The sequence below is a fragment of the Zerene cesonia genome, chromosome 9, assembly GCF_012273895.1.
Source record: "Zerene cesonia ecotype Mississippi chromosome 9, Zerene_cesonia_1.1, whole genome shotgun sequence".
NCBI classification, from domain to species: Eukaryota; Metazoa; Arthropoda; class Insecta; order Lepidoptera; family Pieridae; genus Zerene; species Zerene cesonia.
The window spans coordinates 4,496,052-4,514,233 of record NC_052110.1 but is presented as its reverse complement, the minus strand read 5'-3'; the positions used below and the strand labels follow the sequence as shown (position 1 = coordinate 4,514,233).

Genomic DNA, 18,182 nt, shown 5'->3' with positions numbered 1-18,182 from the left:
GCGTTGGTAGATTTTTATATAAACCATCTGTGGGTTGACGATTGTGACATTTCCTAGGTGGAATTTAAATTGCTCAATATTGATAATTTGTGCTGCCATTAATAAATATGTATAAAATACAAATTGCATTCGGATAACTCTAAAACATATTATATATCCGATAATAAGTTCACTGGAGAGGAATTAACAGAAATGATAATAATTTATTCAGAAATGGTCAAAATTGTGATTATTGACACATTTTAATATTAAATACATGCTAATTATTAGTAATAAAAATAAAAAGTGATTTACAGAAAAAATATTTTTGCAATTAGACTTCCCATAAAGACAATATAATAAGTGGTAACGTCACTTATTACTTTTTATATAAATCTGTTAGCGCTCAGTAATTGGAATTCGCGTAAAATCTATGGCTATAAAATCTATACTAGCTGCTCTCCCCGTCTTCGTCTGTGGTGCATTTCCGGGGTAAAAATTATCCTTAAGCACTCGGTAATAATCTAGCTTTCGTTAGTTAAAGGAAATATCAATAGCGGACCAGCAGTTACGGAGCCTTTAGGATACAGACAATCAAACAACTTTTCCTCCTTATTGTATTAGTAGGTACTAGCTGACCCGGCAAACGCTGTTCTGCCTTATTCTTATCATTTGGGGTTGTAAAAACTAAATGTTGGCTGATTCTCATATGCACACAAAATTTCATTTGAATCGGTCTACCCGTTTCGGAGGAGTAAGGTAACTTACATTGTGACACGAGAATTTTATATAAGAGGGTAGACACAGAGCACCCAATAACAAAACATATTTCTTTACAGAGATACCCTCTACCGTCTCTCTCTACGCGGCCTGCGACCCTTGGAACGCGCGACCTGGCCGGCACCGGAAGACAAGACCAAGCTGTGCCAGGACAAAGGCCAGACGGAAGAAGACTGCCACAACTACGTGAAAGTCCTGCTGTCTTATGGACATAAGCTGTTCGCGTGCGGAACTAACGCCTTCAGCCCCTTGTGTAGTTGGCGAGAGGTAAGTTGATTTGTCGATCTTTTTAACCGACTGCGAAAACAGGAGGTGGTTTTCAATTCGATTTTGTTTGTCTTTGTTACCATATAAATGGTAAGAGATTGGGAAGTATTGACGGCGGGAATAGAGGAATGGATTCGAAAAGGATCTAATCCTAATATAACATCTCAGTCTCCCCGTGACCACGCTCACTGTAAAGTGTTCGAAAAGTCAGGTTAATAATATAATGAATAAATTTTTAATTTCTAAAGGATAATCTAATCCTGTTGATGAATGATGTAGGGTTATTTATAGTGGGTTCATTTAATAGGGTCAAAATCATAATGCGATGAGGAAGCGCGATTTGAACATCTTTAGTGTTTTTATATCCCAACTTACAGCACATTTGGTTTTTTAAAATACAATTAACCTTCAAAACACAATTTATCGTACACGAAAAAGTCATACACACATTTTAACGAAATGCAAACGCAAAAAAGATTAAATACCATTAATGTACTATACTTGATAAGTAATAAAAACCTACTAGCTGTGACCCGCGGTTGAAACCGCGTAAGTCCGTATCCCGTAGGAATATCGGTATAAAAAGTGCCTATAGATTATTTCAGTTGTCCAGCTATCTACGAAGCAAATTTCATTGCAATCGGTTCAGTAGTTTTTGCGTGAAAGAGTAACAGACGCACACATACATATGCATCCATCCTCACAAACTCAACACAACCACAAAATGTCAGGAAGAGTCATAATAAATTGGGACTACTCAAACGCCTCCTATTTGTTAAAAAAAAACACGAATATGACATTTTCTAAAAAAGATTCCTAGCTAGATCGATTTATCACCCCCGAAACCCCCTATATACTAAATTTCATGAAAATTGTTGGAGCCGATTCCGAGATTCCAATTATATTATATAATTGCTCGTTTAAAGATATAAGATAAATGTAATAACAACTCGAAATGTCACATCCAATAGTAATCAAGTCATTCGTTCTCTTCTGGCTTGTAAATGAATATAATGTATAAATTTTTTGCATACACCCGAAGCTCAGCACTTCCTAGAAGCCATTGATAACTGGTTTGATCACACTGTCATTTAAAATGCACATGAAAGATCAAACGCATTTTTTATCAGCGCTATTCATACGTGAATAAATATGTATTGGTAGCTAATCACGAGTCTTGCTCATTTAAGTCTAGTCATTAATTAAAAAAATTGTTTCTGTACATGCTATTGATGTGGGTATAAAAGGAACTGGTATTGCTTTATAATAGCGAAATTAATATAGGTACTAGTTTGTGTGAAATATTATTATTTTTTAGCTTTCGTTTATATTTGGAAAACTATAACAAATATAAAAAGCGAAATACGCCAGAACTAACTACTTTTACTTCAGAAAAACTTATGTAGTTGTTTTAAAATCACTTTAATCGGACGGAATACGGAATCCGAGGGTTTAAATAATAAATTTGTATTTATAAATCCATCTTGGATTCATATAAATACTATAATTCTAGTAATTTCCACTAATTGCAAAACTACAGCGGACTTGCGTAAATCTCATACAATGAAGGTCACCTTTAGAATAATAACGGTAATCTTATCGTAATGAAATTAGGTGAACTATGATAACGAGGTATAAATTAGCTGCGATGTAACTTCCTAATTAGCGTCTGTAACTGGGGCAAGAAGGTTATACCAATACGGCGTAGAACGGAATACTCACTTTCGAATGTAATGAGATTTTATGGTGTACCAGTTGCACTTCCCGGCTCTGCCCGGGTGGTCATTTATAGTAATTGAAATAATGTAAACTAACCTATCTTTTAAGTCGGATCAAACTGCACATGGTCTGCCAATTTGATTGTCGGATCGGATCGGATAATGGGTTGAGTAGTTTAGATTTTCAGTTCGAAGAAATTATAAGTCTGAAGTGACCATAGCGATGATTTTAGCACATTTTTAAGCATCCCTACCTAAGTTGGACTTGAAAATTAATAATAATTTTATACATAACAGACTACACAAGTTCTTATCTATAGCTTTTTGTTTTGGTAGGGTACAAAAAAACGTAAAAATATATTTATTGTATTCAAATGGCGCTTGTCAAACAATAAGACGAATGGAATAATTTTAAAATCCTTTTAGCACATTTTTTATGGTAGACCGGGCAACTGAACGGTTCGCCTGATGGTAATTGATAACCACCGCTCATGAACATTCGCAGAGATAATGCCTCTGGGACCCTGGGGCTTTTATGGGGTAAGGGATAAGGAAAGGATTGACGACTGGAAAGAGGGAATGAATTGGTAAAGGTCAAACGGAACCGGCCTCCGACTCCCCCACTCGCCGTACGAAACAATTTTAACAGTTCAATTCATCTATTTAACTAGCTGCGCCCCGCGGTTTCACCCGCGTAAGTCCGTATCCCGTAGAATTATCGGGATAAAAAGTAGCCTTTATGTTATTTCAGCTATCCAGCAATCTACGTATTAAATTTCATTGCAATCGGTTCAGTAGTTTTTGCGTGAAAGAGCAACAAACACACACAAACTTTCGCATTTATAACATTAGTAGGATAATAGGCTTAATTTATTTATTTAATTATTTTATTTTTAATTAATGGAACACCAGCAAATACATATTACATTTAAACTACAGGCATTACATTAAATAATCTTGTCTTATGTATCAACATCAACCCTTTAAAGATTGAAATAAAGCATGAAAGTTATGGATGAATAGTCTTCAGGGCCCAGCTATGTACATATATTGCATGCTATACATGCTAATACATCTATTATTTCATTTATTCCAGATTGAATCACTGAGCATGGTGTCAGAATGGGTATCCGGGGTGGCGAATTGCCCCCACAATCCCCATTCCAACGTAACCGCCATTTTGTCTTCTAGTGGCGAGTATTATGCGGGCACGCCCACTGATTTCACCAGCTCTGACACGGCAATATGCAGGTTTGTGGGGACATTTTGATAAGATTGGTTATAATTTTTTTATAACCGTATTTTGATAGAATTTTTGGAGTCTTGACAAGATTTTTATTATTTGTAAATATTTAAAGTGAATTATGTTATTTTTATTTTACGTTTGTCAGTCAGTAATTGTATACCGTAACTGAAAACACATACAATTAAAAACTAATATAACCTCAAAAAGTACATCTTACAAATTACAAATCCATTTTCCAGGAGTCGAGGGGCATCCCCCAGAGACACAGGCATGCTACGGACAACGCAATATGACTTGAATTGGTTGAATGAACCCCAATTTGTCGGAAGCTTTGAGGATGATAATTTTGTTTATTTTGTCTTCAGGGAGGTCGCCGTCGAACATTTAAATTGTGGAAAGGTATTTGTTTAAGTCAGAATGTAATTAATGATATCCTTCCTACTAATCCTACTAATATTATAAATGCGAAAGTTTGTAAGGATGTGTGTGCGTTTATTGCTCTTTCACGCAAAAACTACTGAACCGATTGCAATGAAATTTGATCCCGATATTCCTACGGGATACGGACTTACGCGGGTGAAACCGCGGGGCGAAGCTAGTAAGATATAATATAAAGAGCTCGTTAACTGATAAAATGTTAATTTTTTCATTAATTTATTTAAGTATTAATGTGTATAATTAAGAAATATAAAAAAAGAAATGGACACGTACATAAGTATTACATTTCTTTTTAATTTGATCTAAATTCAATGAATAGTTGATTTGGTTTCGTCAATTATTTAGCAAATTAAATTCTCTAGTCATAGCGAAATAGCGTATAATTTCTATAACAACATACAGTTATCCATTAATTGTGTATATCAAACACAGTAAAATGTAAGCTTCTTAAATTGTTTGCAATTTATTACTTGGATGACATTGCAATACAATACAACAGTGACTTTGATCGTTAACTCAATGCAATACGGTTTAAACTCGATTGTATCATGACGAATTGTACGTATGGCAGGAACTTACTTTACAATTCAAAGTATTGGTACATTGTCAAACGCATTTACATTTTTATGGAAGCAATCGTACACAAATAACATACGTATTCAATAGTCCATTTGACTTTGTGAATGTAAATGGATTTCCTTGCAATAAAACCAACATGTGATGGATAGTTGGTAATTGTGTAGTTAGATATAAAATTGGTACAAAGAACGAATAAAGAAAGCGTTGTTTATTTATGATAATTTACAACTGCACTTTCACTACAAGTTTCACTAAGATTGTGTGTACACATATTTACATACATAACTATATAATTCACATAATAACACTGTGATGTGAAACGGTGATATAATTGAAATGCTCTAAGTGAATAACGTTAGAAGCGTGTGTTTAATTTGTATTATTATTGTAAATGGAGAATGTAGATTATGTTTGTGGATATTTCCTATTACATAAATAAATTACAAGTAGTCTAAACAAATAAGGTTTGACCTAATTTTTGAGATCGTTATTACCTGAAATATAATTGTTATTTTAGGTATTATATATTCAATTATCCCTTATTTAACTTGATTTTTTTTATTGAATCAACGATTAATTTAAGGTTTAGTTTCTGTATCAAAGATTGTTTCTAAAAGCGTAATATAAACTACATTCAATTAAAATTCTATCACTTCTTTAGCTACATTGAAAATAATATATATAGTATTTGCTTTCTCTACTCTACTTGCCAGTTTAAATGACATAATAAAAATTTGTACCAAAGAGTAATCAGCAAGCGATGAAAGCAGCTCTAAATCCACCTTTCAGATAATTTACTCTCGCATTGCGCGTGTGTGCAAGAACGACTCAGGCGGTCACCTGGTAATGAAAGACAACTGGAGTACGTTCCTCAAGGCTCGACTCAAATGCTCAGTGCCCGGTGACGTGTCGTTCAATTACGATGAAGTGCAGAGCGTCGAATATCTACCGCAGGAGAAGATACTTGTTGCCGTGTTTACTACGCCTGTGTAAGTGAAAGAATTAGAATCATATGTAATTTATATTAAGGAGGCGTAGTTTCTATATATTGAACTGATGGTGGAACAGTATTGTCCGGCTCGAAGGACCATTTGATTATTTGGATCATCATCATCAGCCGATATTTGTTCCCACTGCTGGGACACAGGCCTCCTATGAGGGTTCAGGCCATAATCCACCACGCTGGCCAAGTGCGGGTTGGCAGATGTCACATGTCGTCGAACTTTTGATTCTTGGACATGCCGGTTTCCTCAAGATGTTTTCCTTCACCGTTTTAAGCAGTGGTGATGTTATCTACATGTGCAGATAAATTGGAATATCAATTTATTTCCTGCATGCTCGCCCGGTCTCGAACCCCGACTTATCGATTTTGAAGTTCGAGGTTCTCACTACTGAGTTACCACTGCTTTTTATATTAATTATTTGGATAGATAATTAAAAATTATGATGTGTTACTAATATCTGTAGATAATTGCTAATGTATTTTTTTCTTTTCCAACAGTAACAGTATAGCCGGTAGTGCTGTGTGTATATACAATATGTCAGACATACAGGCCGCTTTTGAAGGGCCATACAAAGTACAAGACTCGCCGACATCTACTTGGGAGCCCAAGTCACCATCTAGACAGGCTAGAGAACACTTTAGATGCATGCCGGATACTAGGTAAGTTAAACCTAGAAACATATTATGTTTAAAGATGATTCTACCACGTTTCAACTTATTATTATTTTTTTTAATTAATTGTAGCTGTTATAATTTAAAAGTTGAACGTTTTTTTTGTATTACTTTAAACATATTTATTTATGTCTGTATTTTTTTTGTTCATACTCGTTAAACAGGTTGTGGTATTATAAATATTCTGTATACCAAATTTAAAAGTAATTTAAAAACTAAACACTTATGAAATTTTCCACACATTTTTTCATTTTTGATAACTTTAATATATTTATTCCAGACCAGCAATAGAATACCATCGATATCACCTAATGTATGACGCTATCCGGCCGATATCAGGCGAGCCCGTATACAAAGCGACGTTAGAACGCTTCACGCACGTAACCGTAGATGTTGCCAACACAAAAAATGTGGGAAAGCAGCTCGTAGTGTTCGTATCAACAGAGGAGAGTTATATCGTGAAGCTGGCAATACTGCCGCGGTATGAGGGAGCGTGTGTGGTCGAGATATGGAAGTTGAGAGATGCTATCGGTGGTTATGATGTGATGACAATGCAGTTTGTCAAGGATACGGTAAGTTTTTATCTACACTACCTCGTACTTAAAAATGTCAAGTCAATTTATTATACTATAATCCAAATACAATATGATAATATAAGAATTCAAGTAAAAGCACACAAATAAGATACGTCAAATCAGATCTTTCACAACAATTTGAAGATATTGTTATCGAAATCTTTAATGGAATAATGATTGCAACAACAATTTAGAATTGTTTGTTTTTCATTGAATTTATGTATTTATTTAATAATTATCTATTTGCCCCGGATTCGCCCACGGTACATATATAGCCTATGTCACTCAGCGCAGTTGCAGATTTCTAATGCTGAAAGAATTTTTAAAAGCGGTCCAGTAGTTTTTGAAACAAACAAACAAAACTGCAAAATCTTCCTCTTTATAACATTAGTGTAGATTTAAAACATCCGCATAACCTGAATGAAAAAATTGAATGTTGTTTCTTACTCTCTATGTAATAACGAATTGTCCCACAGATGTCGCTATACATAGGCAGCAGTACAGGCGTGCTCCGTATCGGCAGCGAGCGTTGTGCCCGGTACAAGAGCAGGTCGAGCTGCGTGGGCGCCACCGACCCGCACTGCGGCTGGGACGACGCGCGGGAGGTGTGCGTGCGCGCGGCGCCGCACGTACAACATTCGTACTTCGCGCAGAACACGGCCGCTTGCCCCACTGTGAACACGCCCGGTGAGTCGGGGGGGTGTTATGAGAGCCTGGTATTTGAAAATATATCAGTTATATGTGGTTCTTTCTAACTTTGGTTGGAAAAATCATTGCGTATTTATTGGTTGTGCTTTGTTGAGGCGAGCGTCCATACAAACAAACGTAACCCGCCGCAACTCGGTTTTCTTGAGTTTATCATAAAGTATTATTTAGGAAATATTAAGGTCTTTATACAAGACACAGCTGTTAAGCACTTTTTCAGAGCTTTTTGTCGTATTTGTTATAAACCAAAGTTCTCCGTCGTGTCGCAATAAACTTAAAAGCTACCGATTGTTATTTTGTTTTCACTAAATCTTAGCGTGGTTTTCGGGAAAGATTTTAGTATGTCATTTACGATGATTAAACCTGAAAGTTGGTCAATACTAAATATACTTGAAAACTTTTTTCAGTCGACGGCAGCTGGTCATCCTGGTCCGAGTGGGAGGCGTGTATGCAGGACGGCACGCCGCGGGCTCCGTACGGCGACGACAAGCCCGACATGTGCGTGTGCCGCACGCGCAGGTGCGACAACCCGCGGCCGGCCAATGGCGGGCAAGCGTGCGCTGGTGAGTGCCAATGTGTGGAAGTTTTATTGTATACAGACAGATGTACGTACATATAGATTATGTTATCTTATATATAAAATAAAAATAATGCGTATTACTTTTAGGAGTTTATAGTTGATGGGATCCATAAAATCATAAATCATAATACTCAAAAGCTAGTGATTACTTTGTTAACAATAATTTGAAGCAATTTTGACTGGCCTATATTATACAAAATATTCGATACTTAACACCGTTTCGGAAAGCTGTTTTTACAGAGAATAACCGGAAGAATGTAGTTAGCTTTTTAAGAATTATATTAATTTAAATATAATTTTCATTTAAATATATTTTCCTTGTCCTGAGCTTGCTAAGCGTCATAATTTCATAGAATTGCTCAAAATGTCACAAAATTGTAGTAACATAAGCTCAAAATTTACAGGAGCCAGTATAGCAGTGACGAACTGCACAGTCCACGGTGGCTGGTCAGCGTGGTCATCCTGGTCAGAGTGCTCCACCACTTGCGGGATCGCTGTGAAGTCTAGACGCAGGACATGCACGTCGCCTGAACCTAAATTCGGCGGACGGGTGTGCGTGGGACAGGACGTGCAGGACTTGTACTGCGCTAATCTGCCTCCTTGTCCAGGTGTGTGATTTGTGTAGACGACCTGCAAACTATGCCTATATAGTATCTTTGGAAATATTTGTGGTTCTTTGTGTATTTTTGATTATTCTAGCGCTCCTCTAACTAAGTTGGGTGTATTCAAAATATAATTACAAAATTATTTTAGTTAGTTCATTAATAAATTATCCTGTTTATGGTTTTAAATAAGTTAATCTTGACTGCAGTGTTTGTTTTTTTTTAATATTTTGCTCTTAACTTAAAATGTTACATAATGATAAAATAATTTTATTTGCCTAGGCTATAAGCTAAAGTTGTGGTTATATGAAATCAGTATCTATACTTATATTATAAAGCTGAAGAGTTCGTTTGATTGAACACGCTAATCTCAAGAACAACTGGACCGTTATGAATAATTCTTTTAGTTTTAGATAGCCCATTTTTTTGAGGACGGATTAAGGCTATATATGTACCATCGGCGAAGTCGGGGCGGACCGTAGTAACCAATAAGAGCGGACCATCATTGAAATGATCATTGAAATATTGTAAGCACTAAATACAAAAAAAAAAAAATACATAAATTCTCTAATGTTATTTGTATTGCATGGCGTCGTGCCGTATTTTATGTAAACACACCACATACACCTCTTACTCCAGTAAACGCACTCATATATCTCGAACACACCAATCGTACACACACATTAACAAAAATAATACACTACAATTCATATGCAACAATATGTGTATTGTTATATGTATTCTCGCTGACCCGGCAAACGCTGTTCTGCCCTAATCTTGTAATTTAGGAGTAAGAAAAATAGATATTGGTCGATTCTAGCCGTTTCGGAGGAGTATCGTAACGAACATTGCGACACGAGAATTTTATATACATGGAGATAACATATATAATATCCATTGATCAGATCCGGCGCTGGCGCCCGTGGACGGCGGCTGGTCGCCGTGGGGCGCGTGGTCGGCGTGCGCGGGCGCGGGCGCGGGCGCGGGCTGCGGCGCGGGCGCGGGCGCGCGCGAGCGGCGCCGCGTGTGCGCCAGCCCGCCGCCCGCGCACGGGGGCGCCGACTGCGAGGGCGCCCGCCACGAGCGCCAGCCCTGCGACCTGCGCCCCTGCGAGGTGCGCAAGGCGACCGCGTGGACCCCCTGGGTGCAGATCTTGGGTGAGTTGCAATTATTGATGGTAGTAATGTTCTTTGATGATTTTTTTAATTAATCAATTATCACACGTGCCAGATACATGTTTTTTCCTATCTAACAAATCATCTTTTTATGAACAGGTAATGCAACAGACGGCAGTTACACAGAAAAGCGATTCAAGTTCCTATGTAAAGCGCCCACACCAGAACAAATAAAGGTAAGTTGAATTGTTGCTCTACTTTCTGATCTTCTTAAAACTACCTGTTCACTCTGGCTTATATTGTTATATATAGGCTGATAATATTAAGTATTACTTTTAATTACTTTTGACAACGAGGACTAAACTGCAGACAAAAGCATGAGCAGTATAAATAGTGTACACAAATACATTTTTGGTCAGCCTTTGATAACTAAATATTTGATAAATTTATAAACAGAAAATACAAGCATACGAGAAATTTTTGAAAGATAGAAAAAAAATTGCTCACGACGGGATTCGAACCGTCTTTTTACCAAACTGTAGGAACGCTTAGCATCTCGGCAACCCGTAATTCCGCCTCAGCAATCGAATTTCTTCCTTTCTTTCGACTTCATGTGCCCGCCATAGTCTATATCGTGATCTTATTTCGTTTTATTTCTTTGAAAAAATTCCACTTATAAAGCAAGTCAATGCTGTAAAACTAAAAATTCAATACACGCACATAATGAACCGTCCACAATCTGGCAGCTGTCCCTGGCGCGCGAAGAGGAGCGCTACTGCAGCCCGCACGGCGCGTGCAGCAGCTCGCCCCCGCAGGAGGGCGGCTGGGAGCCGTGGGGTCCGTGGGGGGCCTGCTCGGCGCCCTGCGGCGGGGGCCAGCAGCCGCGCGCGCGCCGCTGCCGCCGCCCGCCCTGCGAGGGGCCCGCCGACATGATGCGCGCCTGCAACACGCATGCGTGCAATGGTAAATGTACAACCTACTTCTTAATATATAAGCAGCGGTGGCTCAGTGGAGAGGACCTCGGACTTGTGTTCGATAAGTCGGCGTTCGAGACCAGGCGAGCGTGCAGGAAATAAATTGATTTTTCAATTTAGCTGCGCATGTAGATAATATCACCACAGCTTTAAACGGTGAAGGAAAACATCGTGAGGAAACCGGCATGTCCGAGAATCAAAGTTCGACGACATATGACATCTGCACACCCGCACTGGGCCAGCGTGGTGGATTATGGCCTGAACCCTCATAGGAGGCCTGTGTCCCAGCAGTGGGAACATATATGGGCTGATGATGATGATGACGATGACATTTTAATATATATAAATTACTTGTCCCTAATCAATGTCATAATTTAACAAATTAATAACGATTCCAAAAATAATTCAGAAATATTGCCGATTACGCGTCTAGATTCAATGATCAAAATGTTTTAAAATTATCGTTTATTTGTTTAATACAAGTATATTTGTCGCAGGCGAGTGGTCATGCTGGAGTGATTGGAGTGAATGCAGCGGCAGTTGCGACAGCGGCTCCACCGGGCACCGAACCCGCACTAGGATGTGCTTGTCGCCCGAAGGCTGCGCTGACGCAGGTGCGGCGCTCGAGAGGAGAATCTGTGTTAATACTTGTGCAGGTTCGTAACTAACAAATGTAAATTAATCACCTCACACACGCACACACACACACATACTCAAACAAACAAATGTACTTTTGTATACAATGAATAAACTCACTGCTGTATGCATTACTATTATTATTTTTCCTTAAGAAAGCTATATCTTCTTATGTTAAATTTTAAAAGATAGAAATAATTCAATCACGAGGCGGGATTCGAAAGAATTTGGATTCGCAAAAAAACGCGCTTTCGAATCTCGCCTCGTGATAAATTTTTTTTATTCTTTAAAAAAAAAATTCATTTATAAAGAAGCTTGATGATGTGGAACTAAAAATTAAAGCTCTATCTTTACTCAGTAACACTGGTTATTTTTTTTATTGGATCAAACCGGGCGAACTCGGGTCGAAACAGCTAGACCGTATATAAATACGCAGTCAGTCCCCCCCCCCCCCCCCCCCCCCTCCCGTGTTTCAGAGTATTTGCCAGATCTGGCACGTGCGATAATTTATATCGTCATGAATGTTAATGCATAATATGTTTTATTTAGATACAGAATCAGGTTGGGGCGCGTGGGGGCCGTGGGGCGAGTGCGAGGGGGGCGAGCGGGTGAGGCGCAGGAGCTGCGAGACGGGCGCGTGCGTGGGCGCGCAGCTGCAGGTGGCCAGGTGCGACGCGGACAACGATATGGACAATGGTGAGTGCGAGCGAGAGGGAGAATGCTGCCGGTGTATGTGCGAGATTGACTATTCTATCTGTGACGTCATCAGCATTCTGTCATTTTCATATTTTTTACTTACTTTTTCGTTACCTAACAAGGGATAAAATGCAAATATGGTTGGAACGTATTGATAGAAAAAATTATGTATATTTATTGTGTTGAATTGGATATGTTTTTTAATTAAATTAAATTTGGAGTTTGAAACAATTGTCTTGTACACAGTTTATTGTTAGAATTTCTTTGTAGGTACGTAAATCTTTACAATTTTTCTTAATCAGAAATGCTTATTTTTCCATCAGAATTGTACGCGATGCCGGCGTACAGTCAAGGTGTTGAAATGGCATCTTTCGTAACTCTGCGCAGTGACTCCCTCAGTGTGGGCGGCATTGTTGGTTGCGTTGTTGCTGCTTTTGTTATGGGTGAGATATTTTTATCTGTTTTTTTATACACATACTTTATTTTATGTAATGATGATACATTGAACTAGGTATAGACGGATTGACATAATTTGCTAAGATGAAAATGATCTCTGATCTGATCTACACAGTATTATATGAGATCTTTGTATACTTTTAATAAGTTAATGATGTTTTCGAAGTATAAGCTATTTTTTAACGTTCATGCAATTTTCAATCCTACTATTATAATAAATGCGAAAGATTGTAAGGATGTGTGTTAGTTTGTTACTCTTTCACGCAAAGACTACTACTGAACCGATTGCAATGAAATTTGGTACGTAGACAGCTGGACAACTAGAATAACATATAGGTAACTTTTTATCCGGATATTCTTACGGGATACGGACTTACGCGGGTGAAACCGCGGGGCGTAGCTAGTTTGCTATATATCTGCAACATATATAACACATAATGTATGTGTCAGGTATAATCAATAATGTCAAAATTTTAAACTTTAATTTAACAAATTCCGTAATAATTAATTGTAAGAAATGAAATCAATTGAGAATCTATAGTTTATTATAATATCGGTGTTGAAATTCCAGGAATATATTTTACAGTCTCCCCAACCCGTTATTAAAAAAAGCTGTATCATCCATATCTATATACCTATTTGATATTTTATCCAGGTTGCCTAGTCTGCCTTGCTGGTGTGATATTCTGCCACCGCCGAGGGTCCCTCCCGTGGAGGAAGCAACCGAGGGTGCCTTCCAGCCCTCACTATATTACGGCGAAACAGAACAGCTACGTCACTGTACCTTTGAAGGAAGTTGTAAGTATATCTTAGTTAACAAAATTAATCATAAAAACCCTTTTAAAACAACCACGACCCACAAAGGAATGCGGGTTTTCTAAGATCGCTATTTGTCACATCATGATTTCACATCACAGGTTACTGATCACAGGTGATTTTGAAAGATAACTTTAATGATTTTTTTCCACTGAGATTGTGTTATGAGATTACATAAATGTCCAACAATTCCGACAATCTATCCCCCTCTTAAAAAATATACTATACGTTTATCAATTTTTAAAAATCAAACATTCCTTCTAGCCTCGCAAAGCGAAACGGCAGCCTTCGTTCTCAGGCATCGGTGGGACTAGCGGTATACTTCTATCGAAAAGCAATAATATATCTAACGCTAACAACCACAATACGGCCGTAACTACCCCCAAATTGTATCCAAAAGCAATTGCAAATGAATACGATACTATGGGCACAATAAGACGACATTCCAATCAACCGAATAATAAAAACAATTTGGATGTTGAAGAAGATAAATTTTATTGAACGAGTCGTTTTTGTAATTGACACGTGTTTGTATTGAACATTTTTATAATTGAAACGTTTGTAATGACCACCTTTGTATCTAAAACATTTGTATTGGCCACCTTTGCATTTGAAACATATGTATTGGCCATCTTTGTATTTGAAACAATTGTATTGGCGATCTTTGTATTTGATACATATGTATTGGCCATCTTTGTATTTGAAACATTTGTTACGGAAAACCTTGTAGGTGATATTGAATGACTGGTTAGAGCTTGATGTTCTACCATCTAGAATGATTTGACATTTTTTTTTACTTGACGCCTATTATTTTTTTAGGCTTTGTTTTTTTTGTAATATGAAATGAAGGAATTAATGGATACTTTCATATATTATATTTATCAATTAAGCTCGAAAAGAGAAATGAATGTATATTGTAAAATGACGTATTTGTACATATCAAATAATATTTGTATTTGAGTCTATTATTGACGACAGAATTTCCTTATTATATATAAAACTGATGTATTTTAATAGTGAAATCGCGATCGTAGTTAAAGTTATTAAGTCTATGAACCTAAGTAATTACTTTCGCTTCGACGTCTATTGGCAGCTGAACACTGTTAAGAGCTAAGTTATTTACTTATTTACGAAGTTATTTAGGTCAAATGGCCGTGCCATGGGACTTGTAGGTAGTATAGGAAGTCTATTGTTATCTTTTCATCATCATCATCAGCCCCCACTGGTGACACAGGTGTCCCATGAGGGTTCAGGGCCCTAATCCACCATGCTGGCCAAGTGCGGGTTGGCTGATGTCACAACTGTCATATCTTCCATATCTTTTCGTAGTAGATTATTTTCGGTTCTGATCTCGGAGATTTTAGACAATAGATGTAAATTGCAACTTATCTAAAATCTGCTATTTGTAAAAATCTACTCACATTATCACTTGCTATTAATAAATAAATATTTGAATTTTAGATGTTAATAATGTAGGGCTTCGTAAGTTATTCATTTTAATTATATTGGCTGGAATCTGAGACTTCATCTCTTCATGTAAATTGAGTAGACATATACAAATCTTTGATCTTTATCACTTTGAAAATATTCATACAATTTCGTATGAAAATGTTGATAGCAATTTGTTTTTATAGAAATGAAGTTGGCAATTCTAATATTTCTTTAATTTCAGACTTAATCAAGTATTTTAATTCAAATTTCCTGTATAGAACATATCTGTTATACCTAAATTTATTGCATTATAATTATTTCTTACGAATTATATTGTAAATGTTATTTTTTTTATATATTATCTGTAGTAAGTTTTAGAAGCTCAGTGCCATGGTGTAAATGTATAGAATAATATTAAGTTTAAACATTATATAACAAAGCCGATTGTGCCATGTATGTTATTATATCTAATTAATCGCTGTCCATTGTTTATAAGTGCCTTCAATGTATAATATTTTTCCAATTTAAATGTAAGAGACTAAAATTTGAATATCAATTTGTAATGAAGAATTATATTTGAATGTGTATTGGTAAAGATTGACTTGAATAATTTATAGATATTATATCAATGAAAAAAATAAATGCACGCTTTAAATGCTGCCTTATCTAAATTGAGAGTATTTCACACATGCATAGAGTAGTGATAACTTTTGAAATTTATTTAAAATTAAATATAAAAACAAGAATATATGACTAAAGGAGTGAATGAGGAATGCAGTTCCCATAAACAAATATGCATTTATATAGTAATGAAAAAAATCAGTGCAATAAAACGTTATTTTTCCAATACTGAAAGTTCTTATAACATGTAAATTAAATGAAAAATTTATAAAAGCCCAACCTCATTTTGTGTTGACGGCCATCTTGGATTTGAAATTTGTGTTTGTGTGTATTAGTGAGTATATTTGTGCTGACATGAGGGAATTGTTAAAAATGATTTAACCCATCTTTATTTGACGGCGGTTGTCCCTAACTGATTATTATCGATCATACCTAAAAACACTCCCGACCTTTCAAATAAAAAGAGACATCAAGATCAGTTTATTCGTTCGGGAGCTACGATGCCATATACAGCCACACCCAAACACACACAGACAAATCAAACTAAGAACACTCAGTCGTTTTGAAAGACAATGTGTGTGTGAAACGACTCATAATATGTATATTCTATACACAGCACTAGTAGTACAAAACCGGTGCCTTAGCCACGCGTATACATACGTATCTTTAAAAAAATATTCCTTATATTTTATAATTTAGAAATGATCACTTTTATATTTTTATATGAATTGTTGAACTTTCAACGTTATAGTGGCTCATGTTGAGTCGAATGTTATATTTTAGTTTATATCATATGTTTAATAGTAAAATATTTGAATGCTTGTTATAAATTGTATAGCCCTGAGTTGTGTATGTGGATTGAAAGTATAAGCTATGAGCTATGTATTATTCGATGTTTACGAGACAAATTATGTACGTGTTGCGTCATTTAAAAGTACAATTTGCTAGAATTTTCTCGACTTTACTAGAATTTTCTAGTAATATTTAGTATGGTTTTATATTGAAGAGATTTATTTATATATGAATAATGTAACGTTTGCCTATACGTCTTCCCATGTCTTTCTTTTATCAGTGAGTTCTACATTCTTTGAGTAATTCTTATAATTATTTTTGACATAAATTAGAATTATTTATTTGAAATTTAATCTAATTTCAATTCTGTTATTGCATGAAACTCGCAAGACTGTGTGACAGTAATTGATGAGCGATAATTAAATACTTTTATTCGATATAAAAACATAATTTGGTACTTTTATATGACGTCACAATGTATCCTGTATTATGTAAGAGGCTTCTCACGAAACTCACCGATTAAACGTTTTATTGTTAAGAGATTAAAATTGTGATTCGTAAAGATATGTAATAAGAGAATAAATTGATAAATTGCAGGACTTGTGAAAATATCGGTTGAGCTGTACATTGTTATTACGCTAACTACTTAAAAGTAAATAAAGACTGTCGTATTATGCGTTGGTTTCATTTTTGGGTAGTTCATCGCCTTGCCGCGGTGTTGCTGCAACTCAGGCTGAGTTTTTAGCTTTGTTATAATTATGATTGAGACTGACATATTATTTTTTTTTTCTGAAACATTGCCAAATCTGGGTTACTTTTTTATCCATTAAAGCGTGGATAATACCAATCAATAACTTCTTTTGTTCCCTGGACAAAAAAGCTAAAATGGCTCCCTATCTCAAGATTTAGTCTTTATAGTAAATTTCATCAAAATCCGTTCTGTGGGTATTTTACACTTGAAAGCGTACAACACAAAGTTAATTTCGCCATCATTCAAGGCTTATAAGATGCAACCAAGTATCGAAAGAAGGATTTTAGGTTATAAACATAGGGGTTGCCTGGAAGAGATCACTAAAGTGATAAGGCCACACCATTGTACATAATTTATACCCATTGTTGATATTTATGTGTAATAAAGGTGCTAAATAAATTAAAAAAATGTAGAATTAAGAAGGCGCTCATTGGATGCCTAATCTAGTTTACAAGTAATACGAAAACATAATTTATATTCAGGTGACAATTTTTATAGCGTATTTTAATGACATCATATAAAACCATTTTCAGCAATGCTGGAGCAATTTGTGTGAAAGGCAAGTATATCAGATCGAATGCGGAATTAACTGCCATTATAGTAATGAAAACTGCATCCGTTATGTAATAAATTATAAGTATCTGCTGTATTATATACCGAACTATTGATGCATTAACTCATAACGTTTTAAATAAATAGAAATAAATAAATTTTAATGTATATATAAATTACCTGTCACATTGTTTGTCC

The 18,182-nt window shown here is 36.1% G+C and overlaps 1 protein-coding gene across 1 annotated transcript in view; it reads left to right on the top strand.

Moving 5' to 3' along the window:
* The window catches only part of LOC119828928 (semaphorin-5B), a 43,030-nt gene extending 25,675 nt beyond the window's left edge, over positions 1–17,355 (top strand). The window contains exons 4-20 of the mRNA XM_038351244.1: positions 819–1,026; positions 3,841–3,995; positions 4,230–4,389; positions 5,797–5,996; positions 6,509–6,670; positions 6,963–7,254; positions 7,734–7,944; positions 8,370–8,525; positions 8,947–9,150; positions 10,050–10,301; positions 10,419–10,495; positions 11,006–11,222; positions 11,731–11,889; positions 12,419–12,565; positions 12,889–13,008; positions 13,677–13,819; positions 14,102–17,355. Of these exons, the coding sequence (XP_038207172.1) occupies positions 819–1,026; positions 3,841–3,995; positions 4,230–4,389; positions 5,797–5,996; positions 6,509–6,670; positions 6,963–7,254; positions 7,734–7,944; positions 8,370–8,525; positions 8,947–9,150; positions 10,050–10,301; positions 10,419–10,495; positions 11,006–11,222; positions 11,731–11,889; positions 12,419–12,565; positions 12,889–13,008; positions 13,677–13,819; positions 14,102–14,338 (3,100 nt within the window). The 3' untranslated portion in view covers positions 14,339–17,355. The remainder of the gene's footprint in view (positions 1–818; positions 1,027–3,840; positions 3,996–4,229; positions 4,390–5,796; positions 5,997–6,508; positions 6,671–6,962; positions 7,255–7,733; positions 7,945–8,369; positions 8,526–8,946; positions 9,151–10,049; positions 10,302–10,418; positions 10,496–11,005; positions 11,223–11,730; positions 11,890–12,418; positions 12,566–12,888; positions 13,009–13,676; positions 13,820–14,101) is intronic.
* The last annotated feature ends 827 nt before the right edge of the window (positions 17,356–18,182 follow it).